Source organism: Ochotona curzoniae, unplaced genomic scaffold, assembly GCF_017591425.1.
Source record: "Ochotona curzoniae isolate NIBS_2020 unplaced genomic scaffold, NIBS_Ocur_1.0 contig_883, whole genome shotgun sequence".
Lineage (NCBI taxonomy): Eukaryota > Metazoa > Chordata > Mammalia > Lagomorpha > Ochotonidae > Ochotona > Ochotona curzoniae.
In genome coordinates, this window is record NW_024466599.1 from 21436879 (window position 1) to 21456241 (window position 19363).

General features: G+C 38.0%; 1 protein-coding gene across 1 annotated transcript in view; it reads left to right on the forward strand.

The window, feature by feature from the left end:
- LCLAT1 (lysocardiolipin acyltransferase 1) overlaps nucleotides 1–19363 on the forward strand; it is a 141186-nt gene that overhangs the window by 41154 nt on the left and 80669 nt on the right. Inside the window, exon 3 of the mRNA XM_040993021.1 lies at nucleotides 12839–13007. Within this exon, the coding sequence (XP_040848955.1) occupies nucleotides 12843–13007 (165 nt within the window). The 5' untranslated portion in view covers nucleotides 12839–12842. The remainder of the gene's footprint in view (nucleotides 1–12838; nucleotides 13008–19363) is intronic.

Here is a 19363-nt window from a genome sequence, read left to right on the forward strand (position 1 = left end):
GAATGATACCATTTGTCCATTCTTGCTCTTTTCTGTATGTTTTCTCCAAACCTGTAAAGGTGCCAGGATAAACTACATTTTCCTTTCGGCTTCGTTTGCCAGCTTTGTGAGTGTGTGATTAATATGGAAATATGTCATGTTCTTTTGTTTTATCCATTGTCTCTTCTGATTGGTTGCTTGCTAAAGGAACATGTTTTATGTGTTCATAATATTTTTAATATAAGTTGCTTAATGAAAGTTTCTGATGGTTTTCTGATCCCTTTTGTAGAGGCTTGAAGTTTTAAAATGAATAAAATCAGCAAATATGAATAAGATCACCATGATGATTTTCTATTTAATTGACTTTAAATTAATGGTCTGCCTATTAAAAGAATTTAAAATTATTTCTAATAAAAATTACTATGTGATGATGCCATTGAAAATAAAAATAAGAGTGTAGGAGGAGAAAGCAGTAATAAGAACCATAATCATTTTTTCTAGTATTGAATGTTAAATTTAGCTGCAAGCCTTCCATCCCCAGAGATTCCAAAGGAAAACAAATGCAGTTCTTGCTGGGGAAATAAAGCAGCATACCATTTCATCAGGCAGGATGGGATGTTTATGCCACTAGGTTCTGAAAAATATGTCCAGAGGCCCCTGAAGGATCTGCTGAAAGATAGCTGTGACCTCCCTGACAGCAGTTCTGGAGAAAACACAGGCTTGTCATCAGAGGGGCTGTGTAAATGGGCACAGATTCGTGGATTGGAAAGGAATTAACCAGCTCATAAATAATTTACTTATGTTTGTCAAAAAGCTTAAATCTGTGTGATTTTTCCTGGATGTGACGTTTCCAAGAAGAGTAGTGCATACCAGAGTATCTGTCTTCAACTGTTTGAACAGTAGACATTGTTCAGTTCCTTCATGTTGTAGAGAGATCTCACTCAGGTTCTAGCTGTCTGCTGAAACATTTTGTTTTCATTGCTAAGTGGTCATTTTCTATTAATGACTATTCTGTCTGCACATTTATCTGCAGTGATTGATGTTAGTGTTTGTAATTTCATTTTATATGTCATTTAAAGCAAGTTCAACATACTGCTTTTTATTTGGAAGTGTGGAAAAATTATGATTGCTCTGGTTACAATTTGTCTCAAATACATTTGTATTTAATTAGAGATTGTAAAAAGGATGATCCTGTTCCAGATTAGTGTTTATGAAGTTTTGTTACTAAATCATTTTTATGTATAAAATAATACATCTGTATTTTTAAAATAGAGATGTAAAAATTCTTCAAAAAGCAAAAACTTTGTGCCTTCCATTTTCCACCATGGGTGATGACCCCCAAAACATTTTTGTTGTTGCTAATGCCCCTTACAATTACAATACGTGTTTTATATGCTAATGCCCCATACAATTACAATAGGTGTTTTATATGTGCACAGATTGGCTATTGATATTCTGAAAATTATTGGTGGTGAAAATACGTTTGACTACAATACTTGATAGGACACTACTTGAGAAGTGCCTTGTGCGTTCCTCATATATGATAAACTTATGTCAGTCATTTTATTGCTTTTCTTTAAAACATTGCCACCTGAAAGAGTACGTAGTTTTGTTAATTTTCTTTTGAAAATTCAGAAGTAAGCTTTAGATGAAAGTTCTGGAGCCACCAGCCTCTGGAAGGTAGTCTGATCTGTTTCCAGAGTGAATCATATCCTCCTCTGGAGAAGATAGTGGGCGAGTTCATACATGAATGAGCCATGCTCACCATCAGGAAATCTGTTAGTTGTCCAAATTCCCCAGGCCCTCCTACTTCTCATGGGTGGGTCAGAGCCGAGCCCATACAACAGATACAATGAGTTGACCTGAAAGGCTGGTGAGCCAAGGAAAAGCAGAATTGAAATTAACATGTGGTCTAGAAGCCAAATGAAGATTGGAATTTGTGTGCCAAGTTTACTTGAGCGTTCTGTTTTTGGGTCAACAAGGTTTAGTGACACAACTTTAGTCATCCTCACTTAATCTAGTTGGAATGCTTTCTCTGCTTCATGTGTGTGCCCATCATCCTGAAATTTCGCTTCATAAAGTCATCTTTGTGATTCCCCTGGATTCTTTGTTTCCTGTATCACTCTTGTTTGAGTGGAGCCCAGGCTAGCTTTGACACCTGGCAGATATGATAGTGTTGTTATGCTGTCTTAATGACTGATAGGGTGACTGGTTGGAAATGATGTCCTTCAGAATTTTGTAAGCATTCTTGTGCTTCCGGTTTTGCAACAAAGATGGCCAAAGCCAGTCCTTTCTAGAAACTGTATAGACTCTTCAATGTTTTGAAAGTTAATGATGAATATTGGTGGGTTTCAGTTTTTATCCCCTGCCCTGGCTTTCAGTAATTTTCTGCAGTTCTGAAGAATCATGGACTATTCGTTGCTGATTTCCTCACCTTCAGCTTCCCTCTGCTTTGTGGACCTTGTCAGAATATTGTTAATTAATGGGACCTCCTCTTTTGGCCTTTGGCCTCTGGAAACTCTACTTTCCAACTGTTTACCTTGTGCCTGTCTTATGGAGTGATATTAATTCTGCTTTCACCTTGTTGAGTTTTTAGTTTTTGCTAAAGATTATTATTGTTTTAAACTTCCTCAGTAGTTCTTTTATTTGCTGAGTATTTCTATTTTTCATCTTATTTTCCCACAAAAGCAATTTTTTTCTTGTTTCCTGGATATAGTATTTTTTTGTCTTTATGTAAATGCTAAAGATGATTTTCTTCTTTGAAGTTTTTTTCCCTTGAATTGTTTGTTTCCTTCAAGTATGCTTCCCTCCCCTCTCCCTCCCACTTATTTTAGTTTGTAATGTCATATTAGGAGTTTTCTCAGATTTCCCATGATTTACTCATAGTAAAGATACATAATTTAAGAAGTCACTAAGAACCTTCCACGTAGGTGAGGCTTAGGAGCTTTGGGTTTCCCTATGGGGTTAGGTGGACTCTTTATTAGGGAATCCCCCAGTGTTTCTATTTCTATCTTTTCTCATGACCTGGTCAGGTTGCCCAGAGAAGTGTACATCAGTTTTCTGTCTATAGCTGTCCTTACTCAGTACAGTAGCCACTAGCCATATATAACTAAATTTAAATAACATAAATAAAAAAATTGAGTTCATCAGCAGCGATAGCCACATTTCAAGTGCTCAGTGGGTATATGGACAGCACAGCTAATGAACGGTTGGATTATTTCAGATGATTTCATGAGCCAGCATTGATCTAGTACTGCAGATTATGTTGACGGCCTCTGAAAGCCAGATGGGGAGACAGTTTGAGGTTTCTGCATTTATGATTTACTCTGTAAATGGTTATCTTAGTAGCCCACTTTCTGTTGTTGTAACAAAATGTCTCAGACTGGGTACTTGGAAAAAAGGTTGATATACCCTTCAGTTTTGTCAACTGAAAACCTGAACAGCTTAGCACCAGCTCTAGAGAAGTCCTCCTGGCCTATAGTGGCATGTGGCAACATGGTGGGGGTGGGGGTGTGGAAGCAGAGCCACCTGGCAGTGCAGGAAGCCAGAGGATAAGGAAAAATAGGCCAACTCTTCTGTATCAACTCATTCTTTTTTTTTTTTTCCCCCTTAAAGATTTATCTATTTTCATTGGAAAGATTTACAGAGAGAAGGAGAGACAGATCTTCCATCTGCTGTTTCAGTCCCCAGATGGCCACAGTGGGAAGAGTTGAGATGATCTGAAGCTTCTTCCAGGTCTCCTGTGTGGATTTCAGGATCCCAAGGCACCCTTTGCTGCTTTACCAGGCCGTAAGCAGAGAGCTGCATGAAAAGTGGAGCAGCTAGGGCATGAACTGGTGCTCATATGGAATGCTGCTGCTTAAAGAGAAAGGATTAGCCTGTTGAGCCATGGTGCTGGCCCTGAATCGACTCATTCTTGCAGGATCTGTGTTTATCCCTTCTGTGGATAGTGCCCACAGTGAGTTATAAACCTCTCCCCCAGGGCTCAGAACCTGCTGTGAGGCCTAAGCGTCCATCCAGTGACCCCTTGAGGGAACGCAGACCATAGCTGTCAGTATATCCCGCTGTTGGTATAGCAGTAACTAGGCCCTCATTTGTGCCTTCCTCAATCAAGAGATACTGTTTTGTCATCTCTGGAAAAGACTTTCAGGCTTATGCTGAGATAACAGTAAGACAGTTTCAAAGAAATGTGGGAGAAACAGGGATCTGGACTTCACTTGTTTTTCTGTTTTCCCCTAATCCTCACTTGGTACCCTTCATTCCTCACCTCATCCCCACTTGCACCCCATTGTACCAGATGTTGCCTATTCATAGCCCTTTTGAGGATTCTACAGGTTTCTTCCCGTGTTTCCCTCTGCTTGGCTTGGATTTTGCCTTTTCTGGTCTGCCAAGAAGGTCAGCACTTGGCCTCCTGCTTTCCAGCTTTTAAATATAGTCTTTTTATTTTTTAGTTATTCCTACATTAATTGCTTTGTAGGTATAGGATTATAAGGAAATTCTTCCGTTGCACTTTTAGTAGCATTTTTGGAAAGAGCAAAATTAAGTTATTTAATTTTATTGAACTTTTATAAATCTTTTTTTTTCTGTTCTTAGTTTTGGAAGGATTTGTTATTTTTGAAAATTTTTGATAAAAATACATACAAGAAGAAAAATATGAGTATATATAATTAATCCAGATGTATCACTTTTTAATATGCATGTAACTAAGAATGGCAGTGATGTTGCAAATAAGGTTTTGTAACCTCCTTGTGTTCCAGATGTTTCTGTTACCTTCTAGGTCTGCTCTCTGTTGTATGTCCCAGGAGACTGGCCTGTGCTGTTCTCTGACTTCCAATTGGGTTTGGTCAAGGAGAAGCGTTTGAAAGCAGAAAAAGCATGGAAGGAGATTGAGGAGACAGTTTATCTGTGGGGAGCCTCCTTGTAGTCTTTTTTGGGATTACTGTATCTATTGAAATCAGAGCTTTGTTATACACCCAGAAGTCCAAGTATTCACACATACCCACAGAGGTACACTTTTAACATCTGGCTTTGGGAGCAAAACTGAGATCATGCTATGTATGCTTCACAATTGGTTTTATTTATTTAATGAATAACTTAGCACAAGTATCCTTTCATATCAGCTATACCTTTATCCTTTGAGTGGCTGCTTAGTATATTATCATATGAAATGTCCTTTCCATCTATCATTGGTAGGCATTCTCTCATTGCTCCTACTGGAATTGGATACTTAAGTTGATGACCTTATATTTTTACCTTTGTGCACTTCTTTGAGTATATTTACATGACAGAGTTCATGAAATAATTATTAATTAACTGCTCATTTTCTGTTTATTCAAATACTGTTTTAGCATGTATCTAAAATGTACTAATTTATGGTAGAGAACAGATTCAAAGTATTCATTTACAGTTGAAAACAGAGAAGCAGCTAATGTTAAATATTCTAAATATTTTTATTTTCCTTCTGAAATAGAAGGAATTGGTATCATTTTAATTATCTTGCTGATCATTAATAATTATATTTCACAATAAGCATGTCAGGGTTTTTATTGAAAATTTACCTACTTTATTTAAAAAACTTACCAAATTTTTAAAACCTTTTATTTAATGTGATTTATTTATTTAATTTGAAAGGAACTAGCTGATCTTCCATCCAGTGGTTCACATACTCAAATGGCCACAATGGCCAGTGCTGGCCTGGTCAAAAACCAGGGCCAGGAGCTGCTTCTGAGTTTCCCATGTGGGTGCAGGGCCTGAGGACCTTGGCCGTTCTTCACTGCCTTCCCAGGTGCATCAGCTTGTAGTAAGTGGAGCATCCAGGACTCCAAGCAGATGCCTGTGTGGGGTGCGAGCACTATAGACACTTAACCCACTGGAAACTTGACAAATTGAAACTTTGGATGCAGATTAATATTTAAGATATGGTTATAAATATATGAATAAATAATTTAAAGCTGTACTCAGGTTGAAATTTATAGACATAAATATATAAACACACATATAAATCAACTCACATTAATTTTCATTTTCTTGCTTTTTTAAAAAAAAATCGGGAATTTTCTTAGTTTCCTAATTGGTAGAGTGGAATGTAAGAAGTGTAACTTTAGTATAATGTCATTGGTTAGTTTTGTGGGTACTTTATTGACTCATAGTCTTCTGAATACATGAATTCTTAATCGTTTAAACCAATATGCCTAGTTTATTGTATGCCTTTTATTATCCATTTTTTTGCTCTTTGGTTTTTTTAAAATCTTTCGCTTTCCTCAATTCTGAATTCTTTCTACAGCATTTTCTGGGAACATTCTTGATTCTGGATTGTTTATGTCACCTCTTTGTAAGCATGGTGTCAGAGATCTGCTTAAGAAGCCAAATTGTTCATGTCTTCACCTGTGGATGCCACTGGTGCAATCAATACTTGCTTTTGATGCTTTTGTTTAGATTATATGACTGTTTAAAACAATGCCTATTTTAGAACACACTTGACATTATAGAAGAATATAAAAATATAAAAATATCCTTTTTGAACTTCAAACTTACTAATCTTCTGTAGCATATTTCTTTTTCCAAGCAGTGAAACTGGTAGAATGAAAACCCTTATTGATTAGAATACTGAACACATGCCCCAAGTAGTTACTATCTAAGTGGGTTTGTCATTGCTTTTACAGTGTTCACGATTGAACTTTGGATTTCAACAAAAATCGCTGATGGCATTCATGGGTTGTTCATGAATATCAGTAGATATTAAGAATGAAAATACCAGGAGCCTTTTGGAAGTACCTGGCAAATATTAGGTGCTTGGAAGGCTGGCTCATTCAGTCTGTGCAAATAGAGGCCTCAGGGAGAATTTCTCAGCCGTTTCACTCTGCAGCTGAGGTGTATGGGTTGAGAGCTAGGCTTGTGATCATCTGCCAGTTGAGTGGAAGAACTGCTGTTGAGTGTCGTGTGGCCTCTTGGCTTACAAACCACTCTGATACCAGCACCTCTCCGTTCCAGGATTTTTGCCAACAAGTCCCATGTGTTTTCTCACTTAAAGACCAAAGAGGACTTTCAGAAAAAAAAAAAAATCCTTATACTGATTGAATTCTTATTATATATATATATATAATATATATATGCTTATATATATATATATATATATATATATATATATCATACCACTTTCAACATTTATATCAAAGCATGAGCCTGGGGGATTTTTCCCATGTATTTACTTGCTGAAGGTGATATTCTTGGCGAGCTTGGTCTTTGTGTGAACGCTTAGTTCCTAGGGCCTAAGCCCTGTTATTTTCCATTGGCTCGTCTGTGTGTGTGTTCCCCATACTCCATTGAATTTGAGTTGCCTTCACTTATTTTATGGTACTGCCTGAGATATTCTGGATATTCTGCCCACTCCTCCTCAACCACTCGTGCTTCCAAGTCTAATGCTTTCATTAGCCCCTCTTCGCAGAGTTTGTCTTCCCTCTGCCCTACACCTGTCAGATACTTCATTTTACCTCCATTCTGTTCTATGTTACAGTGAGTTGCATTTTTTAAAAAATTTGGTTTGCATACTTTCCCTGGTAGTTATAAAAGCAGCACTAATTATTAACATTTGGTTTATTAGGTGAATAAAGAACTGAAGATTCTGTGAAGTAGAATATATTTTCTACTTGAGCAAGGTATCCCTGGTAGATTCCATTAGTCTTTGTCAGGAAGTTTTCTTCCACATGTTCATTCTCCAGGAACAACATATGAATAAGAAGTCTAGGTGGGCCATGTTTATATGCTGCACTTTACTTTTGGCTTGAGTTTGTAATCATGTGAACTATGGGCCAGCATCAGAAACAGACCTAACATTATGAACTAAAGAGTTAGTAGGGAGTTAGTAGACTCCGTGAATATTCTGTTGTTTGGGAAAAGGTTGTAAGGTTGTATTTGAAGTAGGCACGATTTTTCAAGGTTATCCATGGCTCACTTTTGTTCCTCTGTATTTGAAAGTAAAATGGGTATACAGCTTTTAAAACTATGCTTCTTTTCCAAATGGCTTCTTTTTGAATGAGAAATATCAGTATTATTAAAAAATACCCAAAATGATCATTGTATTGCTATTCAAAGATGTTACATATATATACTTTTTAATTTTAAAAGTTTGACTATTTAGTTTACCAATTATTTAACCAATGTTTTCTTCCTGCAGAAGTTAGACACCCCATTTCTTGTCCTTCCCCACATGTTGGTATGTAGTACAATCTGATAGGTACTAAGGATGATTAAGAAAAACGTTAGGGGCCCGGCGCGGTGGCACAAGTGGTTAAGGGCCTTGCCTTGCACGCCCGGGATCCCATATGAGCGCCGGTTCTAATCCCGGCAGCTCCACTTCCCATCCAGCTCCCTGCCTGTGGCCCGGGAAAGCAGTCAAGGACGGCCCAAAGCTTTGGGACCCTGCACCTGCGTGGGAGACCCGAAAGAGTCTCCTGGCTTCGGATTGGCATAGCACCGGCCGTTGTGCTCACTTGGGGAATGAATCATCGGACGGAAGATCTTCCTCTCTGTCTCTCCTCTCTGTATATCCACCTTTCCAATAAAAAAATAATAAAAATAAATCTCTTTTTTCTAATACTTTCTTTTTTAAAATTTTTATTTATTTATTTTATTATTGTTATTAACATTGTATTATGTGATACAATTTTATAGGCACTGGGGATTCCCCCCACCCCTCCCACGCCCCTCCCCCCATAGTGGATTCCTCCACCTTGCTGCATAACCACAGTTCAAGTTCAGTTGAGATTCCTTCATTGCAAGCATATATATCTGTATATCTGCCTTTCCAATAAAAAAATAATAAAAATAAATCTTAAAAAAAAAACGTTAGGAGGCTGGCATTTTGCTGATCAGGTGAAGCTACTGCTTGACATACCAGCACCTCCTATGGTTGCTGGTTTGTTTCTGGAATGCTCCATTTCTGTTCCAGTTTCCTGCTGATGGCCTAAGAAAGCAGAAGATGACCCAGGTATTTGGGTCCCTCCCCTGTGGGAGACTAGGAGAAAGCTCCTGGCATCAACCTGGCCCAATGCTGGCTCTTGTGCTTCTTTGGCAAGCGAACTATCAAGATCAGTCTCTTGCTCTCCTTCCTTCTCTTTTGTCTTCCCCCTCCCTTACTCCTCTTCTCTCTAATTCTGCCTTTCAGATAAATAACCTTTGGAAAAGAAAATAAAGTGTCATTGTGTGAGTTTCTGACAATTGCATTATTTTGTAATCAACACTGCAATCAGGAAACAAGGATTTCCTCAACTCCTTACACTTCCCTGTGCTTTTTTTGATAGACTGTCTCCCCACTCTTGATCTTTGCCAGCCACTATTCTGTTTTCTGCCCCTGTGCCTTATCCATGTCCAGAATGTCATATACCCGAATCAGCAGTAAAAAAAAAGATCCTGTCTTTTGAAGCTGGCTTCTTTCTCTCGGCACAATGAGTTTTAGGCAGCTTCCAGACCTTTCATAGAGCTGCCACCTTGTCATGCATTCCCAGCACAAGTATAATGTGACTTCTTGTTCTGCATCCTTGTCAGCACTTGTTTTCGTCAATAGTCTGCCCCTATTAGTGAATAGTGTTCCACTGGATGGTTGCTTATTTGTTCACTCCCTGACCAAAATTTGCATTGTTTGTGGCAGTTAGAGGGAATACTATCTTGAAAACTTAATGTGTGGGCTTTTGTATGAGCATGTCTTTGTCCTGGGTAGGATATATTTTAAGCGTAGACTCAACATTTTCTTTGGTTAAATTTGAGAGGCAGCATGCACATAGGTTGCTTTTTTGTGGTTCACTCCCAGAATGATCACAAGGGCTAGAGGCTAGGAGCTAGGAGCTAGGAGCCAGTACTGCCATCCAGGCCTCCCTTGTAGGGAATTGGCTTGCTTGAGCTGTCACCTGCTGCCACCCAGGGTCTGCATGAGCAGGAAGCAGGAGTTAGGAACCAGAGCCAGGAATTGAACCCAGGTACTTGGCTGTGGATTGTGGGCCTTGTAACTACTAGAATGCTCCAAGGTTTAACATTTCACGAGACTGCCAGACTATTCCTGTAATCTGTGTATTTCAGATAGTTGCCATACTGTCTTGCATTTCCTACCACTAATGTTCTGTAAATTCTGGTCACTTAGTATCCTTTCCAGCAGTTGGTGTTGTCAGCTGTTTTTTTCCTCCACCTAACTTGCCCATCAAACCATTGGTACTTGATTCACAAAGGTGAAGAATAGGATGAGATTCAAAGCGAAACCACCAAGACGCTTATAAAGAAGAGTTTGGCAGACCCTTGTGTGTTTGAGAACTTTGCAGTATCTGCTGCATTTGTTGTTGAGTTTCCAGACAGGTGGCGCAGAGCCTGGCACACATTAGGGATGCCTTTATATGAGTATTGAATTGTTGGAAATAGGTGATTGAAAGTTTAACAAAGATGTAAGAAGAGTATAGAAAATAATTTTAGCTTAAATTTCATCTCAGTGATTCTGGTGTGTTCCTGTGACACAACCCTTTGTATCTATCTAAATTTCTGATTTAAAAGTTAAGTAGTGGATAGAAAACATTTAAATTTTTTTAAGAATTTATTTATTTGAAAGGCAGAACGTTGGGGACAGAGACCTTTAGAGAATTTATTTCTGATGATTCACTCCCCAAATGCCTGCAGTAGCCAAAACTAAGCCAGACCAAAGATAGGAGCTTGGAATTTGATCTGGATTTCCTACGTAGGTGACAGAGACCCAGTTCCATGAGCCATCTATACTGCTTCCCAGTGTGCACACTAACAGGGATCTGGCATATGAATCTGAGCCCGAACTCAAACCCTGGTTCTCTGAGGGGGTCTGGGGATCTCGAGTATTGACTCAGTTGTGTTAAATTAACTCTGTCCTGGTAGAAGCGACTTAATGTTACAGCTTATTACGTAGAACGCTGCTGGGCCTAAATTCCATCACCATTAAATGACAAAATTTTATTAGATGATCATTAAGCCCTTTTAACCTTCATTTGTATTTTTAATCACATTAAATAAAAAATTGAGAAAGTAGCATGCCATAACCATTGGTGGGGGCGAGCCACGTAATAATGAGTACAGTGTAAAGTAGAGCTTCACAGGGAGTTTAGGGCTGAGTGTCTAAAGCTAGAGCTAGCTGATGTCTACAGACAGGAAGAGTAAATGGAAAACAGAAAGAAGTAGTTGCAGCATTTTCAAATACAGTATTAGCATTGCAGGATTGGGGGTGGGAGCAGGTATAAAGGGAAGTAGGAGTTGAAAAGTCTTAATTTAAAAGTGTATTTTTTTCTTATCCTGTTAAGAAAAGCTTTAAGTTAAAGACTGCGGAGATGCTGTCAGCATTGTCTGTTATTGCAAAGAAGAGGCCATGTGAGGAAGTGTGGGGCTGCCATGGGTGTGAACTCCTGGCATGATCGGCCTGTTGCTTTTCAGTGTCCTTTGCCTCTATGTTTAGTTCCTCATCCACTTCTCCCACTTCTCACAAGTTCTGATCTAGAGGTTAGCAAAAAAAAAAAAAACAACAAAAAAAAAACAGTTCTTAGCAAATATCTATCCTGTTTTTGTTTTGAAAGATTTCATAGACACACTGTCAAATAAAGGAGAATGTTTAAAAATATACCAGTACACAAATTTGATTCTGTAAGGGTAAGGAATTCAACCTGTTTTATTATTTGTCTGACATTTTAAAAAAGTACCATGACATTTGAAATTTTGTTTCCTGTTGTGAGATTCTTAAAACATTTCAGAGGTCTTGATCTTGGTGTACCCGCTTTATTGTGTGAGAGAGGGAGAGTGAGCGCCACAATTGCTGGCTCATTTCTCAGATGGCTGCAGTAATTGGAATTGAGCTGTGGCTGAGGCTGGGTTAGGATCATAGCCAAGAGCTGGGCACCCAGTCCAGGTTTCTAACCTGTGTAACAAGTCGCCAGTCATTTGAGCCATCACTGCTGTGTCCTGTGATCAGCATTACCAGAAGACTGGAGGGAAGATGCAGAGCGTGACCTCAAACCTACAAACTCTAGCATTGGGTGGCTGCCTCGGAACTCTATGCCGCTTGTTATCTTATGTACGTTCTGAGGCCATTATTGTTTTCATAGTTTACAGGAATTTTCCCATCCTGAAGCAAAATATGTTTTTGCTCTAATAAAGTTTAGGTTATAGAATGAAAGGTTTAATGACTCATTTTCAATTGTATAACTATTTATTTTAGACTATCAGCACTGTCTTTGGATATGAGAACTCTCACTATAATTCTGTGGCAGAAAGCTCAGGAAGTCAGGATTCTGACTTCTCCAAGCCCTTCAGCTGACAAAGTGCCCAGAGTTGTTATGTTTGGGTTCAAATGTAAAGAATTAACAGTTATTATTTTATGTGTTAGATTAGTGCACTGTAGTATAGTGTATTGCTGTTACTTTTACATGTACTCTTAGGAAGCTGTTATATTGTCCTTTGTCCATTGTATTTACTGGGTAGGCAGAATCTGGAATATTTTAAGAATTAGTGTTAGATAACATCCTGGGAAAGAAAATACATGGTTTTATGTTACTAACAACCGAACTCAAAAAAGACTTCTTAAAATAGACTTTTTTTTTCTCTTTCTGGAGGTCAGGCATCTGCTCTGTTCGGCTGTCCATTCCTAATGCATTGTGTTAGGCCTGCTGCTGTGTGTGTGTGTGTGTGTGTGTGTGTGTGTGTGTGTGTGTGTGAGAGAACGAGAGGCCTGTCACCTGTGGATTCCAGTTCTTAAAACCTTTAGCAGAGCCTTTGCTCTAGTTCCTCAATTATGCATCATTCTGCAGTTGAATTTGAAATGTTAAATGTATAATAATAAAATATCTTTTTTTAAAATATCTTTCAGAATCATGGTGTCATGGAAAGGGATATACTTCATACTCACTCTATTTTGGGGAAGCTTTTTTGGAAGCATTTTCATGCTGGGTCCCTTTTTACCTTTGATGTTTGTAAACCCGTCTTGGTATCGCTGGATCAACAACCGCCTCGTGGCAACTTGGCTCACGTTACCTGTGGTAAGTTACACTTTAGAGAAGGGGACAGTCAGCCTGTGCCCAAAGGTCTCCTACCCCATCCTGCTGATTTTATTTTGTTAGTGTCAGATTTGAGTGTGGAAGAACAGAAACATTCTTGTTATTTAAGAGAAACACTAGACTTTAAAGGGAGAAATTTAAAAACTAGGGACTTTGGAAATTAAAAAAAGATTGTGACTTGAAGTAAAGGCTCACTTAGGATCATATTCAAGTTTAAAAGTTTCTCCTATGTGCTTCAAGAATTTTGTGTTTCACCTTCCATCACTGTGAGGAAATTTTACATCATTAATGTTATTTTGAAATTCTTTCCCTTTTCTTTTTAAGATTTCTGCATTTGAAAGAGTTACCAGAGAGAGAGGAAGAAACACACATGCATACACTCTCTCAGAGAATGAGAGAATCTTTCTGCTGGTTAACTCCCCACCTGGCTTAGGAGCTTCATCTTTGTCTCCCAGTCAATGGCCAGGACCCATGTATGGGCCATCTTCTGCTGGTTTTCCTAGTTGTGTTAAATGGGGGCTGGATCTGAAGCGGAGCTTCTGAGACAAAAGGTCACACCTGTATGAGATACTGGAGGCTCAGGCAGTGGCCCAACCAACTGATATAAGACTGGCTCCTGCTTTCCTTTCCTCTGCTTTCATCTCTCTCTCTCTCTCTGCCTTCCTTCCTTCCTTCCTTTCTTAAACAGAACAATGACAAAAACAATTTAATTGTAAGCTTTTGAAATGTGTGATATGATGTTATTGATTCAATTCTTCCCAGTATTAAAAATATTTATAAGTGGGGCCCATTGCGGTGGCCTAGTGGCTAAAGTCCTTGCCTTGAATGTGCCAGGATCCTATATGGGTGTCTGTTCTAATCCTGGCAGCTCCACTTCCCATCCAGCTTCCTGCTTGTGGCCTGGGAAAGCAGTTGAGGGCAACCCAAAGTCTTAGAACTTGCATCTGTATTGGAGACCTGGAGGAAGTTCCTGGCTCCTGGTCTGATTTTGCAATAAAAATAAATAAATCTTTAAGAAAAGTTATAATTGATTTCCTATCTGTTAGACTAGGTTGACAATATCTGTAAGGTCTGACTTAAGGCCTGTTCACTAGAATGTTGTTATCATTAAGGCCATGCACGTTGAGTGCATGCCGCTCTGACCCAGGGCTGGTGACTTCTTAGGGGGCTGTAGTCCTCTCTCCAGAAGCCAAGAGCTTCCTCTGTGTCTCCCACAGGGATGCAGGGCCCGAGCTCTTTAGTTGTCCTCCACTGCTTTCCCTGGGACATTGGCAGGGTGCTGGATCAGAAGTGAGAAGCTGGGACTCGGACCAGCATCCACATTACAGACAGACTCAACTGCTACACAACAGCACATGTCTCAGGGTTACGTTTTTATCCAGTCTGACAATTTGATTGATTATGCTAATACTTTTCTGTAATTATTTTATTATTTCTATGTGTGCTTTCTGTTTTTTATCTTTCTGCTTCTCTTATTTTGTGTTTATTGATGGCTTTTAGTAATTTTTGGGACTAGTTAGCTGTATTATGTATATGTTTGTGCATACATACATATATGATATAATTTATATTCACGTAATGGATCCTTGCAGAATCATAGCCCATTTATAGTTAATACTTACCTCATCCTTCGTGCAGTTTTCATTTGCTTACATAACAAATTAATGTAGTAATAATACTTTTTTTGCCTTAGTTTTTTTAAGAAGTGAAGGCAAAATATATTCTCTTATACATATGTTTATCTACCTATTTTTCCATTTCTGGTGCTCTTCCTATACAGTGGAGTTTTTATTTCCCTTCAGCTTGTAGAACTTCCTTTAGTTTTTCTTGGTGTAGAATCTCTTGTAGATGAATCCTGTTGTTATTAATTGAAATTCTATTTTACCTTTACTTACATTGCTTCCCTTTATATAACATGTAATTTTTTTCTCCAGCTGCTTTTATGATTTCCCTATAACTATTCTTTTCAGCACTATAATTTCTGATAAGCCTACAGATAATTTAAAATTTATTTTCTTTGTTTAATGGGATTCTTAACTCTGAAGTTTGGGTGATTTGTGGTTTCTAAATTGGGAAATTTGGTGCCATTATTTCTTCATTTTGATACCAGTTTTCCCTTAATTATTTTTCTCGCCTTTTTGTAACTGCTTTACTGCTTTTACATATTTTACATATATTTTTACTCATGTCACAAAGTTTGTGTTCCTTTGTTTTTTTTATATTGGATGATTTTTTCTTTTACCTATTCTGGAGTCCAGTGACACTTTATTCTGTCATCTAAATAATTTTGTTGACCCATTGAATATTTAAAATAATGTACTTTTATGATGTGGAATTTGTGTTGTGTTCTTTGTTGGGTCCATCACTTTTTGAAGATCACTCATCTGTTTATTCACATGCAGTATTTTCCTTTGAATCAGTAGTTAAGTCTATGTTACCTTTTACGGTGATTTTTTTTTTCTTAACAGCAAGATTTTCCCTAACTTTTGTGGATTATTTAAAGTACTCAGCAGGATTCCTGGACATCCAGTGTTGTTAAGTGTCTACCATGTGGCAAACATTTTGCTCAGGTGAAATGCGAGTGGGACAGGGAGCGTCTGTGTGAACACAGTAGTCCTCCACCTAAAATGCTTTCCCTGATTACAAACTTGCAAGACTTCGTTAATTTCGTTTCTGGCTTTCACTTGATGGAAAAACTTGTTTTATTAGAGAACAAAAGTTGAATTGCAGACTGTGTAACTTTTAGAACTTTTTTTAAAACTTTTTTTTTTTTAACTTTGTAGAGTTAGTTTAAAATGCGCTTTAAGGATATGAAGTCCAGGGTTTTGCAGCCCTCAAACATAATGTAAAATAATATAATATACTCATTTTATAGCTTTACTATTTTTGTGTTCTTTCTTGCAAGATATTGCTCCATGTGATATTTGTATTGGGTAAAAGAGGTATAATACTCATTTCACATAAGATTCTCTGATGATTAATCTTATCTGACACTTTTTAAAATGATTTATTTGTTTTTATTAGAAAGTCAGATATACAGAGAGGAGGAAAGAGATCTTCCATCCGCTGATTCACTCCCCATGCGGTCTCAACAGCCGAGTTGAGCACATCAGAAGCCAGGATCATCATCTGTGTCTCCATGTGGGTGGGTCGCAAGGCTTTGGGTCATCCTGTGCTGCTTTCCCAGGCCACAAGTAGGGAGCTGGAAGAAAGTGGAGCCGCTAGAACATGAATCAGTGATCATATGGGCTCTCGATGCATGTAGGCAGACGATTAGCCAATTAAACAATCATGCCAGGCCCAGAAAGAAACTTCTAAAAAGTCATTTATGTACTGTCTCTGTTCAGTGACCCCAATTACTAAAAAGTCGAAGGCATTTTGTATTGGAAACATTTAGCTCTTTTCATGTCATTTATGTAACATGGCTTTTGTTTCGTTATCTGCAAAAATACGGAGATTAGTGTTAAGGATCTCAGAGTCATTCAGATTCACTGTATCTAATTTTAAAGCAAACGTTTAGAGATGGGTTTTTTCTTTTGCTAACAATCGTATGTTGTACCACACTTGATTTCTGAATGTCATCGATTTTCTACAATGTATGATCTTTCCCTTTCAAATCATGTCTCATTTCCCTTAAAAGTCACAGCTTGGCTGAACCTTTTGCCAAAGTCATGAGTTTTAAGAAGCTTCTTGCAATTAGCACATTTTAGTAGAAATCATTACAATTGTAATGTATTATGGAGTTTAGTCAATCTGATTTAGTTGAAGAATGAGTGCTTATTTTATAGATGTTAGACCCAAGAATTTGGTTTCGCTGTTGTGCTTGTAATTTTGTAGTGGTTTGAATTTGAGTACGGTACTTAACTTCTCTAAGCTTCTGATGTTTCATCTCTATGAAAAGGAGTAAAATGCTACATACATATCTCAGTGAATTATTGTGATGACTAAATGAGATCCTGAATACATAGCTTTTTCAACAAAATGCTTAGCATTTGGGAGTACACAGTGAATATTTGCAGTATTAGTTTTAAGAGATAGGTTTAACCCACTGTTTTGAAAATTATTCAGAATTTAGAGACTTGAATAAGGTAGGACTGTGTTCACTCCTGGGTCCAGATTGACAAGGTAGTTCTGCAGTCTGAGGCTGTGCAGACTTAGATCTTTTCTATCCACTGGCTCGCCCAGCCTGCCCTCAGCCTGGGTTATGTACTCTCCCATTTGGTCAGACTTAGGTCATGCCATATTGTGCTTCTGCAGGAAGTGGCGGGGAGGGGGAAAGAATCCAACAAGGTGCTTTCTCCTAGACCCTGCCTCCCATATCTAGTCCATAGCAAGTTTTATGTATCATTTTGTGTATTTCATTTACAAGAGGAGATAAAAGCTGTAATAGAACCTGGGAAACAACTTTTTTCAAGCAGTCATGTAGATGATCCAAACATTTTTTACTGGACAAGTTATCAGAAAAATTCCACAATAATTGTCTGATCACCTCTGTTGATGTTATTACTACTAGTGTTAATATTGTAGCACAGTTACACCATACATCAGTTTACACAACTTCAGTTACATGCATGAAGATGGGTGAGGAAGGAGTTGACAGAGAAGCAAAGGAATTTTCCCTGTTTCATGTGAGATGAAATAAGAAATATGAATTGTGCTCTGGTGAGTGTCCTAAAGAGAGATCTCTGCTAGTGTTTAAAGAGAGATCTGCTTTTTAACAGCACACAAACTGCTTTTTAACAGCACACAAACTTTGTCTGATGATTGTTTGCAGAAATAGCATTCTGGGGGGGCCCAACACATAGCCTATTGGCTTACATCCTCACCAGGATCCTACATGGGCACCCGTCTGTATCCCTGCTGCTCCATTTCCTTCCAGCTTTCTATTTGTGGCCTGGGGAAGCATTAGAGGATAGCCCAAGGCCTTGGGACCCTGCACCTGCATGGGAGATCTGGAAGAAACTCCTGGCTTCTGGCTTTGGATTGGCTCCGCTACAACCATTGCTGCCACTTGAGGAGTAAATCAGCAGAGAGAAGGTCTTTCCATCTCTCTTTCTCTCTGTAAATCTGCCTTTCCAATTAAAAAATATCTTAAAAGAAAGGAAGAAAAAAAAGAATATTTGACAGATTAGCTAAAAGTCATGAGAACTGTTATTCTTCAGTTTAAGAAGTAAATCATTATAAAATGTTACATGGTTTACTAGTTTCTTACTGAAACTATTTTCTGTGCTAGAGGTAGAGAATAGTGTCTGTAGTTTTTTCATCTGGAGTTCTTTATTTTTGTTACAACTTCCTTTCTGTGTGGTGTATTTGTTATTCTACCTTTGCAGGAGCTGTAAACAATGTTGACTTGATATGTCTTGTGTGGTGTTTAAGATTATTGTGAGCTAGCGGTCTGGGCTGCCCAAGAAGTTCTGTGTGACTTTCAGACATACTCTGGTGGAGTACTGTATGTCGAGGAAGAGGATACTGCCGAACCAACAGTCTTGGAGTTTTTATTTTGACATTTTCCATAATAAAAAGCAAAAGGTTGTGATTAAAAACAGGACACTAGAAAAAGTACTTCATAAAGGGTTAGAATTAATGATTAGAGTTTTTACTATCTTTAGCTCTTCTCTACTTGTAGTAAAACACAGTTAATAAGGAATCAATTTTCCCCACCAATATGTGAGAGGAATTCTTTATTTCATTTCTTAGAAAAAACTGAAAACACTGTATCATAATAGGAAAGTAGAATAGAGGAAATCCAAATTAGCAATGTGAAGTGATTTCACATGGATCTTTAGGGCCAAGGCTTAGAATATATTTTAGTACTTTGTGGCTTTTTATATTTATAAGTAGAAAAGGGATATTTTTGTTCTAAGCCTGAAACTGGAACACTGTGCAATGTTAATCTCTACTATAAAGTCTTCCATATAGATTCTTGACTTCCCAGCCTTTTGGAGTTGGGATTATAATTATTTGAGCAGTTAAAAGACTGGAAAAATTTGATGAAAAGTACAGGTGTCTGTCTCTTTCAAGGTACCTGTTTCTTTGTACAGTTTCAAGAGGGGGACACACATTGATGTCTTGGAAATTATTTGTTGTGGAAGTGCTGAGTGCACATGCCAGGCTTAGTTAACATCTAGGAAATAACTTACTGGGAACCTGTGGGGTCTTTATTGATACTTTTGCCCAAATGGACTTGTTTTCTTCTGCTAGAATGTTAATACTGTAACTCTGTAACAATTTGAGCATATAATATTTCTAACTTCTGACTTTTCTAATGCTTTAAAAATTGAGATTTAACCTGTCTTGATCTTATTTATTATGTTTCTGAAAACTTATTCTGCATATTG